Source organism: Dermacentor silvarum, chromosome 6 (assembly GCF_013339745.2).
Source record: "Dermacentor silvarum isolate Dsil-2018 chromosome 6, BIME_Dsil_1.4, whole genome shotgun sequence".
Taxonomy (NCBI): Eukaryota; Metazoa; Arthropoda; class Arachnida; order Ixodida; family Ixodidae; genus Dermacentor; species Dermacentor silvarum.
The window spans coordinates 181,789,678-181,807,602 of record NC_051159.1 but is presented as its reverse complement, the minus strand read 5'-3'; the positions used below and the strand labels follow the sequence as shown (position 1 = coordinate 181,807,602).

Below are 17,925 nucleotides of genomic sequence, written 5' to 3'. Positions count from 1 at the left end.
AATTTCACTTAAAATGTTGCTTGAGCGACAAAATACATCAATTTTTAAAGCATTTTCTCAAGTCCATGTCCTTCACAAGAGCGTCATCGGCCTTAAATTAAGCTACGCACTATACATACGAACCCAGGTCTCGCACCTGACGTCCATCACGGGCTACAAAGAGGCGAGGAAGACAGAAAGTTTACCGCCTTAAGGTCGATCCGAAAGGGAAAACCTCAAACAGGCCAGACCGGCAGATCACCTTTTTAAAACTATTCCTTGGTCATATAAATAAATAAATAAATAAATAAATAAATAAATAAATAAATAAATAAATGAATAAATAAATAAATAAATAAATAAATAAATGAATGAATGAATGAATGAATGAATGAATGAATGAATGAATGAATGAATGAATGAATGAATGAGACGTTTTATCGAAGTAGAATTTTAGATTAAGTTCCGTGTTTAGTTCATGTCCTAATCGCTGCGCCGATGATGTCGGTGCAAGTTCAGATTTGTCATATTTCTTGTGGAAGTCCAGTAAATCTGCCAGGTGTGGGTATAATTCGTTTGCAAATGCAATCTCTCTCTCTTTCGTCATTCAGATGCTATCAAAATTTTGATCTTCGTGGAACGTTGGGGAATTCTAATGGGGCATATCGTCACCTGCTTTTCCGTCATAAGCTTCGCTCATGAGTTAAAATAACTAACGTGATATCCTTTCTATTCGGTATGCCGAGGGTATGTACTGCAAATAACCTGCCGCCATAACATGGTTACCTGAACACAGGATCATGACGACAATATCAGCGAATGCCGCTGAGAGAGTGAGAGAGATAAATGATATGCGAAAGGCAGGGAGGTTAACCGGAAGATAGATATCCAGTTTGTTACCCTGCGTTGGGGAAGGGTTAACAGAAGATATAAAGATAAAGAAAGCATGCTCACGCATATAGAAAGAGAGGGAGATGAAAAAACAATGCCGCTAAATATTTTTAAGAGCGCCTGTGTCTGTAAAATGCCACGTATTGACTCTTTTCGCGGAGCAGTTTGTTCTAGAAAAACGAGAAGGCGCTTTCGGCGGCGCGCCGCACGTGGCCTCAGCGACAGCGCACGAATACGAAACCATTACCGTGTCTACCTTGCTTATAATACTATTAATAGTAGTATTCAAATGATAACTTACACACTTTTACACCAATCGTTTACTGTATTTGTTTTATTATTATAAGGTCATATCACTATTCCTATCTAGGCAAGGCTGACTACCTTAGCATAGACTACTTTATTTATTTTATTATCCAGTTACTTTCTCATCTTCAATTATTCATTTATTTTCCTTTTTATTACTTATTTATTTATGAACTAATTTATTTTAATTTTCAATCATATTACCATCCGGTTCGTGGTCTATCCCCCGTAGTGGGTTTGTGCCATTAATTGAGGCTTCATCATCATCATCATCATCATCATCATCATCATCATCATCATCATCATCATCATCATCATCATCATCCTCATCATCATCATCATCATCATCATTCTGTGCGATAAACTGTCGGAAATGTAACTGAGTTTTCGCCAACGCACTGTGCTCCAATCATGCCGGATTGAATCATGTGAATTGAAGACGTGTGCAGTAGTTTGCTGCAAAAATAATGACTGGCATATTAAGGAAAGGAATGTGCGTGATCAAGTTCGCAAGCCGCTGCTGCACTGTCCGTCCGTGTTACCGGCATTTCGAGATGTACGGCTTTCGTCGAGGATACAGAAATTCGCTCATCCGCCAGAGTTGTATCGCTAACCTTCAAAGAAATGGCTTCAGCCCCGGAAAGTCGGAAAGAGTGAGTGCCGCTCGTTAAATAATGACAACGGAAGTCGCGCCGCTTCTTGTCATAGTGGGTTTCGCGCACAGTATCTACACACACCTACCCCAATTTGCACGCCACCTTACGCCCACTCTATCGCCAACGTGCCAAGAATAAGCGAATGGGCACACGCTTGAATATATGCGCATAATAAATGACGGACAACACCAATAGTGCATGAATGTTCGAAGCTGAATGTTTCGTGACGGTCCACAAGAGAAAGTGAGTTCTTTGCTACAATGTATTGCAACCTACAAAACAGCTGCGTTCCAAGCCTTGTGCGCAGCAAGAACATATCTATCGGAACTGAGCACATCCGCGAGCGATTAGGCAAAAAAATAATCAGATAGTGACCGCACCGAGGAACTTTCAAGAGTCAGAAACGTGACAATTCGCTGCTTAAAAATATTTGACAAATAAAGAATGAAGAGCAGGGGCGGTATTCTGTCAGAGTCTACCTAGTGGACTGTCCATTTCGGCGACCGTTGATTCGCTGCTGCTTGACGTGCAGGAAGGAGACTGGCTGGCACCTTCCTGCACGTCAAGCAGCAGCGAATCAACGGTCGCTGAAATGGACATTAGGTAGACTCTGACAGAATACCGCCTCAGAGCACACTGATCCTGATTCAATTCATGAGCGCAAAGTTTGGATAGCTTGGAATACACATTTAGCCCCGCTTTTAGAACAAGCACCATATACGCTGCTCGCGCCGTTTGGAAAAAGCTTAATCAGCTCCGAAAGCGCTTTTGCATGTTCTATGAATCTGTGGCCAAAGCATGTCGTCCACCCAGTCTCCGTCTATGATATCTCCCGAAAAAGAGGTTTACTAAGCCGCACCGGCGTCATACACATCCACTGTAAACACGGAGGCAGTTGAGGCAAGCAATGGCTGCGTCACCACGTGGTCAAACATGCATGGCAGCACCCACAGGATCGCCGCGAAAAGGGTAAATATTGAAAATTCGATGTGGAGTCTTATAGATAAATACAATACTGCAGGCTCGTGCCCTTCCATACTCAACCCTTGCGGGCTAAACCTGCAAGGGTTGAGTATGCTATTTGAGTGCCATTTACTATAACATTCAGATTAATTGAGTACTTTTCACAGTGTCGCAACGTGTACCGCATACCAAGTGCTTGCGGTTTCATCATTGTAAACTGTTCTCTTTAAAGAACCACCAGTGAATTTCGCATAGACTAGACATAATTAAAAATCCCGCACCTCTCGTGGTGCATCACAAAAGCAACAAAAAAGCATCCAAATGCGATTCCTTCAGTTGTACCGGGCGTCGTTCGTGACCACAGACACGCGCACCCCGCTTCGTCGGGGTTAAGGACAGGCCCCGGCACTGGCTTGGGTCCAGGGAACAGCCCTGTGAGTTTGTCAACACCCACGCTGTTCCCTTCCCCTTCGCTCCCACCGGCGACGCAGCCGCTTTTTCTGCCCCGTGCGGCGGATGCCAAGTTTATACACACAAGAAGAGCAGCTGCTGCCCGCGTTGCTCCAGTGCCAGGAACCAGGGCGCAATCAAGCAACGGCGCGGCTAAAGCATGTCGCTGTTCCCTGGCCACCCTGTGTACTCGTCCCTTACTTCGCCGCTTTTAGCGAGGAGCTTACGCGCGTATATATATAACGAAATAGCAGCGGTAGTATGCGATTGTCAGATTTGGGCTTGGTCCACAAACGCCTTATCACCGAGCTGAGCCAAAGGACCGGGCTGTCTGAATGCACCGCGCAAACCAGCTCGTCATATGCATGTTGAGAAGTGAGAAAAAACGCGCAAGGGAAGACGCTAGAGTAACGAGAGCGATACGTCCTGGCTCGTAATCACTTAAAAAGAGAGAGAGAGATCCGCAGTACCCATCTCAAGGTGAATGTCGACGTTAATGCGATTATCATTGAAGCAATGTCCGACAATTGTGGCAACGCGGAGACGCGTGTATGCAGCCGGGCTATACTTCCCTCTATGTAGACACGCTGCATCATCTGGCGCCGCCGCAGCGAAGTGCCCACATAGCGCGCGTGTGTGAATACGATGGCAGTTTGGTTCCGCGCATGTAGTACCGAACAAATGTTATGGGATTTTGTTTTTGTAACTGAAAAGCGCCACATAGCGGGTATCAGTGTCGCACAGCCAATCAAGCGTGACATTTTTTGCAACATATTGCACATTTGCAGGTTTAATTTGATAAGTTATACTTACTGCGGCCTAGTGAGCTCTCTCAAACGCGACCATTCCTGCTCGAATGGACAAACGTACTGCTGAGTTTTACGCCTCTTCGAACGCCGCGCGCGAGGCTAAATTGTTCTTCAATCGCGTCATGCGACAACGGCGCTATCTACGCATGCGACACATGTATATATGGCCGAGTAATGGCTTCTTTCCTTTACACAACGATGCCAAAGTAAAGTGCGTGGGTAGTATGGGGGCCAAGATATAAGCGATAAATGTTGTGCCATGTTTTCGTTACATCGGTTTCCGCAAGCGACCCCCTCTGACTGTTTTTAAAGACGTTTCACGTCAAAACGTTCCCTTAAAGCAGTTTCTGACTTGCTTTACTTTGTTTTCCCCGAGGCGGACTGATGCCAACAGTAATTCAGTGTTCCAAGTATATATGTGTTCGCACATGCGAAAATCGCAGCTGCCGCGATCGGTGCATGTGAAACGGAAATGCGAAGTTCACATTTGTGGAAATCATAGCTGTGAAAAACGCAGTGTAAAATTTCCCTCGGTGAAACAGGCTTCAAACTGGAGCTTTTTGAAATATATGATCACGGTTGCGCCACTGAACTGAAGTTTGTGGGCTTCCTCCTGCCGGCGTGATCGCAGTTGAAAACTTTTAGGTATTTGTTTCATAGATATAGGAGGTACAAGCGCTGGCCAATCGCAATAGCATATACGTATATGGTGCGATAACACGCAGTGGGAGCCATATAACCGTTAGTATAAACCTATAATTGCTAACGCCTGGACGACAATCGAATTTCTAAAGCTGGTGACACGTTCAGAAGAGCTTGTGAGAAAAAAATTATGGTACAAAGTTAAACCAGAAGTGCATCCCACTTGCTACTCCAGAATGATAGGGTGGACAACACGGGCAGACCCTATATACCCACACTGGCTAGTTGACAACAGAAAACACAATAGCGCCTTCGTTGTCGTTGTTCGTCGGTGATCAAGTGCAGCACTCTAATTGCTGGTCTTTGCAGCGCCATACCGTGATAGACAGGGATCACCTCTGCACATTCATTTGGAGACCATGTCACAAAAGATAGCTATAGACTCTTCAAGCAGAGGTAACAGACACTGTAATGGTCGGGCAGAATAGGCTTTGGTTAAGGCTATACTTACAGCTATAGTCCCAAAAAAGAGAGGAGTTGTCGACGGAATATTCTCGCTCTAATGGTAAAGTGGAGATGGTTCGTCCGCGTTATGGGTATATGAGAGGGCATGCATACCAGAACACATGCAAGCACACGCACAAACGGCACGAAAGCATGCACGTGAACAATTTCCTAGAACGTCCTTAAGCTCCGTTGCCTATCGGCATGGATGCCAGATGCGCGGTATTTTTCACGGGTCGTGCAGCTCTAGGCATGGGTTGCGATGCAAACGTAGTGCAACCGTCGCACATTGAGGCATGCACAGACCACGTTAAAGTTGGCAACGAGCCAGGAGCAAGGAAGTCTCGCGTACATTACATGAACATCCCGATATAAATGTCATGATTTCATAGAAAGAGAAGCGTCGTCGGGCCTATCTTCGCAATCAAAGTCACGCTCTGCTTGGATTCAGTTAGTGATGTTTCATGAGGGCGACTGGTCAATCTCGTCAGCTGTTCGTGCTGACGGGATATGACCTTCGCTCAGCCTGGTTGGCGGGGCGAGACCACCTCCACCGGTAGTTGGCCTCATTATTCGCTCACATATTCATTTAGCAAAGCCAACCCGCCACGCAAGCCCTCCTCATTTTTCTGCGCCGAAACTGTACCAAAAACGCAAGAACAGGGGGCGGGGCATCCTCGCCAGCAAGGGGCGTCGGAGGATCGAGGGACAACGTAAATAAAAACCAAGTAACACATTTAAAAATGATGTTTCCGAAAGATGACACTTGTTTTCTTTCTCAACGTTACGCCTTCACGAACGGATGCATGGTACGTACCCTGCGCCAGGCGAGCACTTGAAGTTCCGCTATCCGAAGTACGACAGACATACAGCAGGAATTGAGGAACGTGTCTTACGACCAACTGTTGCACAACGGCACGTTATTGCACTTAATGAAACTACTAGTATTCTGACTTCGGCGAAGGCAGTGGTCGAAGCAAAGCTCCGTCTCTCGCCTCAGTCAATCCTGAGCTGGGAATCGGTGCGCGATGGCCGGCCGCCGCTTCGTGCCTACCTGCGAGATGTCAGCTGATGACAGTGGAGCTCGGGCTTCAACCTTGTGGTGGCAGATCGCTCAACTGTCGATGGAAGACAGCGTCAGTCCTAATCAACTGGGGCGAGTCACCGCTGTGCGATGGTACACACACGTGCGCCTCGAGTTCTGCGTGGTTTAAACTGTAGCTTTCTCGACGGTGAGCGCCCGCGGCTCGCGGTCGAAGAGGCCGAAACCACCAGCACCGTCGCCGCAGCGGCAGCGTTGAAGCTGCCCCGCCGGAGGGGGGAATTCTTCCCGCGGGGGAGAAAGGGGCGTGGAGGAAGGGGTCCTATTTTTGGTGACCCGGGCGTGACTCAGAAGAAGCCGGGTCCTGTTGATGCGTCCGGCGCGAGCTGCGGCGCCGGCGCTAAGGGCCGTGATACCGCGACGCTAAAACGCCGCGGGCAGAGCAGCGCCGCCCTGCGGTCGTCAAGACAGACAGACGACTGGGCGAGTTGGTAAACCAGGGAACAAAGCAAGACATCTGCTTTGTTTATGCGTTGACTTGTTTGCTGGTTTTGCCATTCAATTCTTTCGGTCGGCGTTTCTCGCTCGGACGGCCCAGCAATACGCGCCCTATTTATTGCTGGGCGGTCCGAGCGAGAAACGGTTGCCATCGTCAGACTCATGCTGCCCTGGTAACGGTACTCGCAGCAAGGAACGAATTCGAAATGAGATGGGATCAGGTAAAGCCCACTAGGCCGCCGTTGCAGCGTGAGGCAGGAGTGCCTGTTAGCGCGAAAACCAAGCACACTGGAAAGCAGGTTATTTTCCCTTCGCTGAACCTTAACTGAAAATGGGTTCAGCATGTTTGCTAAACGGATATTGCGAAGAGCAAGGGTCGAATTCACAAAGCTTTTCGTTATGAGGCGCTTATTTGCGATTGGCCGCCCGTCATCGCTGATATGTTCAGCATCTAGGATTGACTGCAATTAGCTCTTGTTCTTAAAAACAGTTCTAGCGTAAGAGACTTTTGTGAATACGGGCCAATATATATGCATAAGGATTTCTCAGGAAGAATGAACGTATTAGAGAAATTACATAATATTCATTTTCTAGACACTGAATTTTTTTTTTCCTCAGATGTATGTACATGCATCGTTGTTTAGGCAAACGCGAAAGTACAGAACCTTCTCCGACAACAAAAACACGAGAGAAGTTTAGCGACATTCCTTGCTCGATCACAGCCAATTTCTCCAAGAATGAATGATAATTCTAGGCTAAAGAATTTTTTATTCCTGAGTGACCACTTGCAACAACGTTGTGCTGCTTATACTGGTGGCATTCAGTTACTGGCACACTGGCCTACACCAGACCCCTTTCAATATATTACTAGAGAACATCTACATATTACTAACATAGCTGATGTCACATTTATGTTTGTAATATACCAGCGCGTTAAACCAGTGCCCAATGCGTTCGGAAGATTGCAACCCGGCACGGGCATCCTCGTACTGTCAATCCTGCATCACGCAAATTAACATGTCCTTTACATGTCGTCACATGGCTTTTGGGATGATTGTTTAGCGACGTTTTAAACATCCATGCATTCCTTATTCTAAACGCCACTCTGTGCTCACTCTGAAAAGCTTGTGTCTGTCGTCGCCGAGGAACCAGAAGGCAGAATATAGGTTCGCCGAGCTTTTACTGGCATTGGAATTCGAAAATCGCACGTGGCGGCATGGGCCTTGGCGCAAGTACCCGGCGCGCTATTTTCTGAGACAAGTCCAGTTCGGATGGCTGTTTTTTAATAACTAGGTGAAACATGTTCGTCGAAGCCTATTACAGATCCGCTAATTTCGTACAATTTACTGTGGCGGCATATTGCCACCATAAAATAAAAGTGGAAGGCCAAGAAGTGACAAGCCTTGTGGCTCACGCTCTCACTTATTTGTTGTTTTGTCCACATGTATGACATGAACACACAACAGCACTTGAACCTATCTTTAGAAGAAAAAAATTCGAGGACACCTAAGCACTTCTAGGAGTTATGCATGCGAAAGCATAATGTCCAATTGAAGCCGCTGAGCGGTCCTTTGAGTTTTGCTCTGTGCGTAATGTATCATAGCGGTACGTGCTGGCCGAGCCAGCAAGCAGCAGCAGCCTGCGGTGCCAACGCCGCATGCCACCGACGACGAGAGACCGAGGAAGCAGCAGCGGCCACCAAAGCCGGCAGGCGCGCGCAGCAGCGGAGCCCAGTGGGGGTAACGGACCGCGCGCCAGCTTCCGAGAGCCAGACGACGGTACCCGCACGCGCGCGACTGCCTCGCCGACGACGACGTCGTGTCGCCGTATCTGCTCCGTCGAGGCGCGCTGGTGACGTGGCGTCGCAGCCAATGGGAATTTAGGTGTCGTTTCGCTGCTACCGAGGCCGGTTTCGCTCAATGGGCCATTTGATGCTTTCGCATCCAAAAGAAAAAGACATTGCGAACGTTGGCAAGTGCGCACAAGAGGCAGTCGTCATCGGTGGCTGACGAAAAACACTAAACGATTTGCGGTGAACATAAGTGCTCAGCAAAAATATGGCTCTCCACACTGATTAAGAAGGGAATATAGCATGAAGTAACAAAAGTGAATGTTGCCCATTGGCTGTTCAAGCATACTGACGTTAAAAATTTTAGTCGCACTCGCGGTATCTTCGGCGATGTACTCGGGCAAGTGGTGCAGCACGTTTCACATTGTGGCTCGCGGCAACTTGTCGTTGTGAATTTTGAAATGAAACCTCGCGTGCTTCGTAACATTATAAGTCTACCTCCCATATGTTTCTGTGCAACGGGGGCGTGTTTACAACAATTTCGGTGAGGCCTGCAGGTGAAGAATATGGTGTCTGGTTGCACACGGAATCAGAGTGGAGAGGGCGAGGGTCGTGTGCTCCTATACGGTAGATGAGAAGAGGGAACCTTGGGCAGTCCGTGTTTACGCAAGAAGCAAACATTGGCGTTCGCGAGGGGCATAAATCAGGCGTGGCACTTCTCTCCTTTCTCCTCCGGTTCACCTCGCAGATGCGTTGCTCGGCGCTCATTGAGCACGCCGTGGGCGGGAGCAGGAGAGAAAGAGGATAGAGTGGTAACACACGTGTATGTCGTTCGGCCGACACTTGCGCCCAGTTATGCCACGAGGTCACTGCTCTTGCTTCGCAGAAGGTCAAGGTCTGCATGCTTCACGGGCTTCGAAGTTGCGTGCTGTTCGTGGTGTAAATTCCCGGCAGCGGAGAGAACCCAATGCCGGACGAAATTCCCCGTGGAATATGCCTCAGCCAAAGATATCGCGATTCAACAGGATCCGACAGGCTCGTGCGCTTAAGAAACAGGCATCCCGATGATAGGAAAAATATTCGCAATATCTTGCCCTCGTTCCTTTCTCCTCAACATTTTCAGTGAACCTCCCTCCGAACATTCATCGCTCAACCATACCAACGAGTGATCCTGCATATAATTCATTCATTTATTCCCGCGTACCAGCCAAAAAGAAAGAAAGAGAGAAAGAAAGAAAGAGAGAAAGAAAGAAATGCAACCAGCAGAGTTGGCACCACATGTAAGCACTACCGGCATTCCATGGTTCGGGAAGACAAGTGCAGATTGTGTATTTTCTCCCATTAACTACAGCGTGAACCAATGATGCCATTCAAACGATGAGCGCTATTTGTCCACAGGCGCCTACGTCAGAAGCACGTCACGACTGCATATCGTCGTGCTATACTTTGGATTACAAGTCACTATGGAATTTCTGGTAATGAGCAGGCTCATTCAAAAGTGATAATGGCGCATCCTAACGGCGAGCTTATGATAAATAATTGTTCCCGTTATGGCGCTAAGACACTGCGTACCGATTCCATCGCGACATCAATGGAACGTCGCTGGAATGATCTCAGACTTCGGAAAGAGTGTCTTGACGCTGTTTTGCACGCCCGGATTCCAAATTTCAGAAAACACTGCTTCAATGACTGATCAACAGTGGGAGAAAACTAAAAACCTCAACCGGTATCCACCGTCTTGATCAGATGATGTGTCTTCAAGAGGGCAGACTTCTTGGTTTAGTATAATTCACTGTACATCGCGGAAAGCACAGGACGAACAGACTCAGGAAACACGACGCACAGTGCTGACTTCCAACCTGGCGTGAACCAATCCATCTTCTCGTTTGAACGTACGGTATGTGTGTTTGTGGCGGTCGACCAAATGTGCTGCGTTTTGTGCGGATTTGCTTTCTGCACTAAGCGTGCGTTAGTATAAGCATGCAGCGTACTGGACGCTTTGCATTGTTGCATCGCCACGTGCCATCCTGCCCGCCTTATAGAAGAGCGGCTTTCTCACTCAACGTATCTTTCAGCTTGGCAACGACTGCCACGAACGGCACGAGACGTTCATACAGCGATTTATTTTATAAATCGCTGTATTTTAATATGGCAAGCCGCTTTTCACGAACTCCAAATTTGGACATTGCAATGAACGTTTTTGTTTAACACTAAAATGAAATTAGAAAATAACAGCAGCAAAAAAAAAAAAAAGAAAAAAAAAAAGGGGGGGGGGGCGGCGGTACTTATGGCATGGAATACAATTCCACCTTTTCGGCTAAATTATAGGACGAAGTTGGCTGCCCCGCAAATTGCAATGTGCATTCAGCTAGGTACTTTTCAATATTACGCTAATTATGTTATAGTTCTTCATTTTAGGGCACATAGGGCTAAGCAAAATTGAAGCCAGTCAGTGAACGCGGCACGTCCATACATTGTCACTCCGCGTAGTTTGGTCTCGCAGTACGTATCGGGAGTGCTTTTGGGGAAGCCAGTACACGAGTTGTATTTGGTAAAATTCAGAGAAATCTGCCGCAATCTATATATGTATATGCCACCAATATGCCAAATCGCAGTTTCCTTACTTTTTAATGAAATTCTTCAAGGTTATCAACTCAGTAACCTATTCCTGCCTCAATTTTTCGGTGTTACTTTCCTATTTCTGCCTCAGTTTTTCGGTGTTATTTTCTTCGATGCTTTCCTGCCACCTTTTCTAACACGGACCTTGCTTCTTCTTGCCACCAGATTCAATCGACGTGGTCTTCATGACTATGCACCTTTCATTCGTTTACATAATGCGGTCACGTCCCTTTGGGTTTTGTCTGAAAGCACCGTGACTTGGACTGTTCTAGAATGCAGTTGTTTCGAACTTGATCTTTCCAGACGACGCCCACGAGCGTTCCGCGCTTAGCGATTGTGACGATTGCATCAGTTTTTCTTCGTTCGCGCGGTTCTTATAACTGCTTCTATAGCGGGCACATTCCACGAGAATCTTCGAAGTGGTGCGAATGATGGATTGCTGCCCCCGCATTGCAGCTAGGTTTAAGCTCAAAATAGTTTTTTTCCTTCCCTTCAACCCCTCAGCCGAGTTTTTGACCTTGCAGCAGCGTATGGTGCTGGCGCTGATGGCACGCGTGTGGAACCATAGGTGCTCGCCAGTTCTCCTGTGCCATATCTGTAAAGAAGCTAAAGTGTACTTGTAGTATCGCCTAATTACAGAAAAAGTACTGCATAATTTCCGTACCATAAATGAAAAATAAAAATTATAGAGAATCGCAATTGCAAAACAACAAAAAAGGAAAAATGAGAAAATGTATCCGCAGAGACAAAAATAAATAACTTACACATTGTAACGCTGCAGATCTGAATAAACGCTTAACCAATGGTTTGCTTAAGACAGCAATAGCAGCTGTGACCAGTAAAATCGAGCAAAATACGTAGCTTGCGCTTGTCTATCGAGAGAACTCGAGAGCACATTGCGCTGTCGTCTTCACTGTCAGCTGAAAAACGTGGAATGAACTAATTATATCCTGTCCAGAAGCCACACATCATCCCCCGCAAAACAAACAGTGAAGGTGCCAGGGTTGTCATCAAGTATAAAGCAGGTGCTAACAGGTGTGGCCATCGGCTGGTAGTTTCGTGGAAGTAAATAACAATATATTCATCATCATCATCATCAGCCTATATTTTATGTCCACTGCAGGACGAAGGCCTCTCCCTGCGATCTCCAATTACCCCTGTCTTGCGCTAGCGTATTCCAACTTGCGCCTGAAAATTTCCTAACTTCATCATCCCATCTGGTTTTCTGCCGACCTCGACTGCGCTTCCCGACTCCGACAATTAACAATATATATATATAGATTGTAAAGAAGTCAAAATTGGTACGCACAATTTTAGCTTCGCTTCTTGATTTGCCGCGGTGATCATTGGGACCTTCACTCCATGAGATGCCATTAAAGAGAGCAAAACAAAATAGGGAGAAAGAACGTGTCTAGCATAAGACGAACCCACTTTCATGCATCAGAAGCTTCTCATTCGTGTCGTTCAATTTCAATATATGGTGCCATCGTTTATGATGGATGGATGGATGCCAAACTTTAATGGTTTTTTTTTTTTACATTTCGTTTCGTATTAAGAATCATACACTCTTTTCTCGGCAAGAAGCCATTCACGAAGATGCTAGCGTCAAGGGCGTTAAAATCTACGTCATTATTTTCTCGCACCTTTTTGTTGGATGCGGTAACATGAGCGCGATAAAATAAAGCAATGTTAACAGACGGCAAAGTGACAGCATGCAGGTTGATGGAGTAAACATAGCGGCATCAGCTTTCCTTCCTGTCGAACACGCTACAGGCACTTGAAGACTGTTTAATAGCGTGGGACGAATGCGCGAGGTGTAGACGGGAGAGCATTGCTGAGTCATTGCGTCGCCATACGGTTTCTGACTGGGCGCAGGAAAAAAAAAAAGTTCGCGAGAGCTTGCATAGCAACGACTAATCGCTAGACGACTAGTGTTACTCTCAGCTCAACTATTTGAGCATAAGTAGACACTCTAGTCAAGGGTAATGCACGCACTCTGCATTACGCATAATATGTAAGTACTTTATGCTAAGGTAGGAGTTATGCGAGATGGGAGCTATATAGTGGGAGTTTAATTTATTCGAAGCAAAAGGTTTTCAATATTTTAGTTTCCTTTATGCTATCTGTATTGTTCTCTCATTTACTGGCTTTGTTGGTTAGCTTGTTTGTTTGTTTTAACTACGATTTGGGGATAGCGAGCTCTCCAGTAGTCAAACGTTTCTCACTGTCGCAGCAAGTAAACGACAACGACATCGCGAGAGCAACCAAGAAACCAACAACGAGGGTATTACCAGGGTACTGTGATGGTCAATTAAGTTGGTGCATAGCTAATAAAGGTATTGTGGCACAACATAAAATAACATACGGAAGAAAACAATGAGGAGCCATTCCACTCTGTGAAGGTGGATGACCAGCGAAGCTGTAGCACATCACACAGGGTTAGTCACGGGTACATGTATTTATTTTCATTATTTGGTAATAGTAGTGACGATAGCTATGTGATTACTGTGATATAAACTGTCTGGTTCGGTTACAACCTCAGACAGGTTCTTGGCCACAGTTAAATTTATACACCATCGTTGTTGAGTAGTTGAGGGACTTGGATTGTTGTGGCACTTCAAGCCAAACTCTTCTAGCACAAACTGAGTGAACCATTTCTTGTCTGGTTTTGAAATGTCCACATTGAAGTCTCCAACCATAATCATAATCACAGAGTTAGTGTGATCACGGCGAACCCATGCAAAGTGCATGCATGGTTATGAACTTCTCGATATGATACGTGGGTGTGCCTGGATATATATGCACAGTGGATATCACTATTCCGTCTTTCGTTTGTACAGCACAGATATCCCAATATTCGGTGGCATTGTCCTCTTGCCAGTCAAGGATGTGTGGTTGTACATACATTTTGTCCTTTGCGGCAACGCCTCCTGCTCGTGAATCCCTGTGCTGTTCACAAACGACTCCAGTATACCCATCTACTTGAAACAATGCATCTTGATTTATTTATTTCATTTATTAATGTTATTATTATTAGGGGCGGAGTGCTTGAAGCGTGCTTCACCTCCGTCGCGGGTCGGCCCTGTATTGCACCATCTCTGGGATCGGCCAACGCTCACCTTTTTGTTGTTTACACACAAACACGAAAAATACATGGGACCCTAACCCTATACAGCTTCGGTGTAAAAGGAGACGATAGAGAGAGCGCCTGGCGTTCTTTCTGTCGTATGCTTTTTGTTCCATATGTCATTTTACGTTGCGTCGCAACACCTTTATCAACAACGAGTAACCGAATCCACAAAGCTATTCATGCGTTAAACTGTCTGCCAGGGGCCGGCCGTCTTTGATGGCAAAATTTTGAGCATTGCAATAGGCTGGCACCCCCTCTTACGAACGATTCTAGCATAACAACTTTCTCTCGAATACGGGGCCCTGTGACGTGAATATAGGCAGTGGGGATGGCTCGGAGCCAAGCGCTCACACACGTCCGGGTAACATTAATCACGGCCTTTTTAGCATTTAGGAAACACAAAAATCGTACATCAGTACTCTACACCACGTGTGCCGGACGCACTTCAGTCACTCACGCTCATCTTTACAAAGCAGCGTCACGTACTTTGCAGCCACCTGTTAGTGGTCGCAGCGGGGACGGACAGCTGCGGAAGAATTATGTATTTCATTTATACGAATAACATGTCACTGAGCATGCACGGAGTGATTCAGCCTTGCGAAATCTCTAGAGAATAAAAGGCTCACAATGGCAGTTCTTGTTTATCTGAAGCTGAAATTGCTGTTGGATTGAAAAGTTCGGCCGACAATAACTGTACAGCGAAATCAAGATTAACAAAATTAAAATAGATCGAAATGTACTCGCTCGATAGTGGAATGCCAAGGCACTGTCTGTTTGTGAGCCACCACAGCACTATATCGCATGATCACAAAAGGCTTGTTCTTGATTTATTTACTTGTGATTCCGTATACGCACGCTTCATGGAAGCTCCAGACCAAAAGACGTAGCTTACAGGACGAGCAGGTTATCAGTGATGTCCCTAGAGCCGGCCAGGCTAGTCGCACTTGTGGCCACAGCCCGACCTTCGCATTCAGGTACACAATATGTGCGCAGGAGGGGAGAGGCGGGTTTGCTTCGCAACATGCGCGAGACGTTTTCTAGCCTTGTTCCCGCAGAACTGAGGCCGCGAAATTCTACCTTGAATCTTTGGGCTCGTGCACTTAGTAAAGGTGATACCGGTGTGCGCAAACGATATGCCCAGTTACTTCCAGATATAGCGCAAAAAAAAAATAACACACGCGAAGAGGGCACGACAGACGCGGACGAGCGCTGCTGCCACAACAATACACGTATCTGCATAAGCGAAGCGTTTATTCATTTGCGCAGTGCTGAACTGGGAAGCAGGTAGTAGTATTGTTCACTTTAAAGATTTGTTTTTATCACCTTCGCACGGGGAAGGGGGCGTGACACTTGTACCTGGCTCACTTTATAAATCGGAAGGTGTATCGCTTGAAATAAACAGTTGGTATAGCAGCGCTCGTCCGCGTCTGTCGCGTCTTTTTCGTGCGTATGTCTAATTTCCTATCTGGAAGTAACTATGTTAGACCAACTAGCGCAGCTGCCGGTCTTGCTCATATGCGCAGCATTATCTCAAGACAGCTCACCGGTAGCGGAGCGGTAGCGGCGACTCTCGTGCGTCACGCTGCCCGTGGGCCAAGAGCTGCAGCGACGGCTTCGTCGGCGCAGGAAGCGCGGATCCAGCGTGAGGGCATCGATCTCCGTGTTCTCGAGAAGAGACTCACGTCTCGTGGACGCCGATGAAGCCTTGGCCATCGCGACACAGTGTCCCATCCGTGGGCGTACACTGGACGTGCACTCGCAACGCTCCGAGAAACGCACGGACGATCCTGAATCAGGATTTCTGTGACCACTGGTAACCTACACGGAGCGCGAAGACACGTTGCATCGCAAAGGTGGTGTCCGACCTCCAGCTTCGGCCTGAGCGTGACCCACCGTCCTCCGAAATGCCAAGGATCTCGACGTGCCGCTAACCAGTGCTGCTAACGTCGCTGTTCTTGGAGATGCTCACCTGCTCCCGCCTGCAGGTAGGCATCCAAGTTAATTGGCGGCCAACCGCTGGCTCGCCTATGTGGGCGACGATAAATGGCAGATCTTTCAGCTTCCATGCCACGGATACTTGTTCCACACGTGTTCGGTGTCGCCGCTACCAGTGTAACTAGGCTCGCAAGCAGAGATAGCCGTGCGCTCCGCGACAGCTGCGCCCATCAAGAGACGCCGCTCATTCCTGGTCGCCATGCAGAAGAGGCAGTCGCCAAAAGCGCAGTGGACTTGCTCGCAGTGTTGCGCGCGGCAACCGTGCCGGCGATCTCCGCAGGGGTGCTGCTGCGACCGCCCCGGCGTATAACACATGTGCGCCGGCGGCGCCGCCTCTGCTGCTGTAGGTCGTGCGCAGCTGTGCGACCCCTTGCCTCATAGTGCACACTCTCCCTTCCCCGTGCGCGAAGGCTGGCAGAGAACTCTTCCGCAAACCTAGCTCCTATACAGTGTTATTGTCTAAGCGCGGAGGAAAATACTGGCAACTATATCGTCTGTCTAAAACCGTGCAACATTTTCCGAAGCTAGAACTGGCGGCGGACATAATTTTCCGTCGAATATACGAATTAGCTTGTTCTCGCTCACATCGCAGTGGACGCAATCATCACTGTGTAATGTGTGCAACTTGCGCGATGATCGGATCCACGCCTCCACAAGCGTATTGCGGCCTCGAAAGCTGCTCTGAAATGTGCCTTGAACTTACGGGGTAGGCGCCTTGAGCTGCTCCACGTACTTGGACCTTGTAAGCGGCGCTCTTTCGCCTTCGCATTCAACTAAGTCTCTCTTAGGGCCCATTCACACTTGCGGCTAGGCGAGGTCGCGCGACCGATTGCGACTGGCGACCAGAAAGCTACTCAAGACGACGATGTTCACACTCACAAATGCGACCGACGAGTCGCTAAACCGAAATGTCTCGCGATATGCCGTTCACGTCTGCTTGCAATGCCATCGCAGCGTAAAATAAGCGTCAGCGTATACGGACGTCCTGTTCCTTCGCATATGATTGGTTCAGCTGTTCTGCGGCTTTGGTCGCGCGACTGAAAAATCAAGCAGTGAGCGACTGGCCCGAAACGGTCGCATTTCGAGAAAAGCGACCATTTGCGACTACTTGCGACTGGTCGCTTTGCGACTAACTTGGTCGCGCGACCTCGCCAAGTAGCAAGTGTGAATGGGCCCTTAGTCTTCCTCCAGAACAGTGACCTCGACTAGACACCCCATAGCTAACTGCAACTGCATGTGCTTCTGTACGTTTTGTTAGTGTGTACTACGCATGAAAGTGCCACCTCATTTGTCACCAATATCCTCTGGAGCATAGCAAACTACGCAAAATACCAGATCACTTCTTCGCTCCTTCCACTCATCTTTTAGTCCTTTCATCGCCTTCCTCTGTGCAGGGTATATCCAACATAGCAGTGGCGTAGCCAGAAATTTTGTTCGGGGGGGGCTCAGGTTGCAGCGCGGCCTCCTCCTTATAGAAGTTGTCGAGGGATCAAATACATGAATAATAACTGCATTGCTAATGCCATTGTATATTAGATGCTGCAAACGAATTATTGAACGCTACGCACTGTCAAGTAAAATATGTATTTTTTCATAAAAGAATATATTAGGATGTCCTAAAAATTCTGGCAGAAATAACTGATATCAATGCG

At 47.3% G+C, this 17,925-nt stretch overlaps 1 protein-coding gene across 2 annotated transcripts in view; it reads right to left on the bottom strand.

Moving 5' to 3' along the window:
- The window catches only part of LOC119456496 (BTB/POZ domain-containing protein 6), a 112,243-nt gene extending 95,532 nt beyond the window's left edge, over nt 1-16,711 (bottom strand). Inside the window, exon 1 of one of the 2 annotated variants that reach the window (XM_049669906.1) lies at nt 16,248-16,711. In XM_049669906.1, coding sequence (XP_049525863.1) covers nt 16,248-16,344 — 97 coding nt within the window. In that variant the 5' untranslated portion in view covers nt 16,345-16,711. Of the gene's footprint in view, nt 1-15,822 lie in introns of both variants that reach the window. The other variant, XM_037718313.2, reaches the window with a different exon arrangement.
- Nucleotides 16,712-17,925: the final 1,214 nt, after the last annotated feature.